At 41.8% G+C, this 2,500-nt stretch overlaps 1 protein-coding gene across 4 annotated transcripts in view; it reads right to left on the minus strand.

The window, feature by feature from the left end:
• LOC138024109 (uncharacterized) overlaps nucleotides 1-1,917 on the minus strand; it is a 3,176-nt gene extending 1,259 nt beyond the window's left edge. Inside the window, exons 1-2 of one of the 4 annotated variants that reach the window (XR_011126900.1) lie at nucleotides 1,631-1,701; nucleotides 1-178 (exon numbers count right to left, since the gene is read on the minus strand). The exon at nucleotides 1-178 is cut by the window's left edge and continues 121 nt beyond it. Coding sequence is in view for 1 of the 4 variants with exons in the window: in XM_068871213.1 (XP_068727314.1) it covers nucleotides 1-178; nucleotides 1,782-1,818 (215 nt within the window). In the remaining 3 variants the exon portion in view is untranslated. Of the gene's footprint in view, nucleotides 179-256; nucleotides 984-1,075; nucleotides 1,604-1,630; nucleotides 1,702-1,781 lie in introns of those variants that run through there. The other 3 variants (XR_011126899.1, XR_011126898.1, XM_068871213.1) reach the window with 3 other exon arrangements.
• Nucleotides 1,918-2,500: the final 583 nt, after the last annotated feature.

The raw sequence follows: 2,500 nt of genomic DNA on the forward strand, positions 1-2,500 counted from the left end.
TTTTCTGTGTTTTCCACGTTTCCTCCCACCAGCCGGTCCACTTGACTTCGTACTTGACTTTTCATTTCTTCGGCAGTATCATTTTCATCGGAATCGTCGTCGCTTTGCCCGTTGACGGGTTCCTTCTTTCTCTCGTGTGTGGCAATCGCACTAAAGAAAAATGCTGCGTTTGGAATGCCTGAAAAACAGGGGAATTTTCTTAGTTAGCATTCAGTTAAAAGTTGAAATAACATTCCATGCATTGAAGTAAACGTACTTGAAATTGCTGTATCGCAAGAATCGCGCGTCTTGCAAATTGAAGCCCAAGACCGACGGAGAGAGTTGTACCTCACGTTGCACACGCATTTCGCACTCACAATACTGCATCGTCACGTGAAATTTGTCGCGGATGCACCTTACTCGGCGGCATCCAAATACCCCAGGGAAATGCGCGGTGACCGAAAACAAAAACAAAACAGACACTCACATTAACCGGAGAATCGAACAAACAAACCAAAAAAAAAAGAACGCGAAAAAGAACAAAATAGGCCTTACTTCAAGTGGCCATCATTCGACGCTTATTAAAACGGCGTGCATCTAATTAGAGGCATTTCTGGACATATCTGCATCATTTTGGGCGAAAGAGAAAAACGATACAATACAATAATGTAAACACAATTTCGGAACAGCCAAATAATCCGTCGTTTCCGGGCTCTCTCAAGAAGTTATCGATGGAGCACCTTCCAGTGACAGAGCTAGACGAGAATCGAAGACGAATAAACTGGTCATCGATTTAGGGTTTAATGCATGTAGTAAACTTGCAGTTAAAGGAGAGGTTCTGTAGTATGATATTGAGATCCGGTTATTTTCCGTTCCCTTTCAAAGACCTTTTGACCAGACTATTTATCATCAATATGCATGTGAAATGTGAGACGAGAGTGCTGGCCGCAAAGTTTCTGGAAGGGGCCGAAATTGCCGAGACTCGAGGATTTTCCGGAGACGCGGTCGAAATCACAACATATAACCCTAGCAAACAAAGCAAAAACAAAACGAAACAAAAACAAAAATGCAAGTAGACCTGTGTGAAGCCACTTACAGTTGAGGAGAGATGTTATGTGATGTAATATTCATAGCATCTCCGGGAAATCCGGCTATTCCGGCTGATTTCAAATAACATTCAAATGGCATGTCAGGCGAAAGAGCTGTACGAAGAGCCATAAGATCCGGCTAACCCGAACCCGAACCGAATACCTCTCGGTCGGCTCCCTCAGCTCACTTTGCATTGAAATATTCATGAAGTACGACCTGGCCGAGGAGTTTTCCGACCGAAATGGCCGGGACTCGAGAACTTTCCGAAAACAAAATCGATATCATCACATCATATAAACTCTGTAAAACAAAACAAAACTGCAAGTAGATTATGAATGATCTACTTACAGCCGAAGAGAGAAGTTATGTGATGCAATATTCATAGCATATCCGGGAAATCCATAATATTCGCCTTTTCCGACCCCTTCTGCGATATTAACCAAGTGTCACGTACCGAAATGGCCGGGAATCGAGAATTTTCCGAAGACAAAATCGATATCACATCATATAACCTCTGCAAAACAAGGCAAAACTGCAAGTAGATTGTGAATGATCTACTTACAGCCGAAGAGAGAAGTTATGTGATGCAATAATCATAGTATCTCCGGGAAATCCATGATATCCGCCTTTTCCGACCCATCTGAGATAATAATCAAGTGTCACGTGGGACGATAGAGCGAGACGAATAGCCGTAAGATCCGGCCAATCCTTACCTTCCCGAAAACCTTTCGGCCAGCTCCCTTGGCTCATCTTGCATTGAAATATTCATGAGGTACGACCTGGCCGAAGAGTTTCCCGACCGGGACCGAAATGGCCGGGACTCGAGAACTTTCCGAAAACAAAATCGATATCATCACATCATATAAGCTCTGTAAAACAAAACAAAACTGCAAGTAGATTGTGAATGATCTACTTACAGCCGAAGAGAGAAGTTATGTGATGCAATATTCATAGCATATCCGGGAAATCCGTAATATCCGCCTTTTCCGACCCCTTCTGCGATAATTCAAGTGTCACGTACCGAAATGGCGGGAATCGAGAATTTTCCGAAGACAAAATCGATATCACATCATATAATCTCTACAAAACAAGACAAAACTGCAAGTAGATTGTGAATGATCTACTTAAAGCCGAAGAGAGAAGTTATGTGATGCAATATTCATAGTATGTCCGGGAAATCCGTGATATCAGACCGATTTCACGAGGATATGAATATTTAAACATTCTGCTTATCTTTACTGCTGTAAGTACTATCACTATTGTTATAATACATACTATATATTATACTTACAGTTGTAAGGAGAAGTAAAAAGAATTAAATATTCATATCCCCGTCAAATCCGTGAAATCCGTCTTTTTCCTTCTCAAATAAGTATGCACTTTGCATGATGTATTACATCCCGAAAATCAGTGACACTGCAAGTGTCCGCCC

Source organism: Montipora capricornis, chromosome 11 (assembly GCF_036669925.1).
Source record: "Montipora capricornis isolate CH-2021 chromosome 11, ASM3666992v2, whole genome shotgun sequence".
In the NCBI taxonomy this organism is placed as follows: domain Eukaryota; kingdom Metazoa; phylum Cnidaria; class Anthozoa; order Scleractinia; family Acroporidae; genus Montipora; species Montipora capricornis.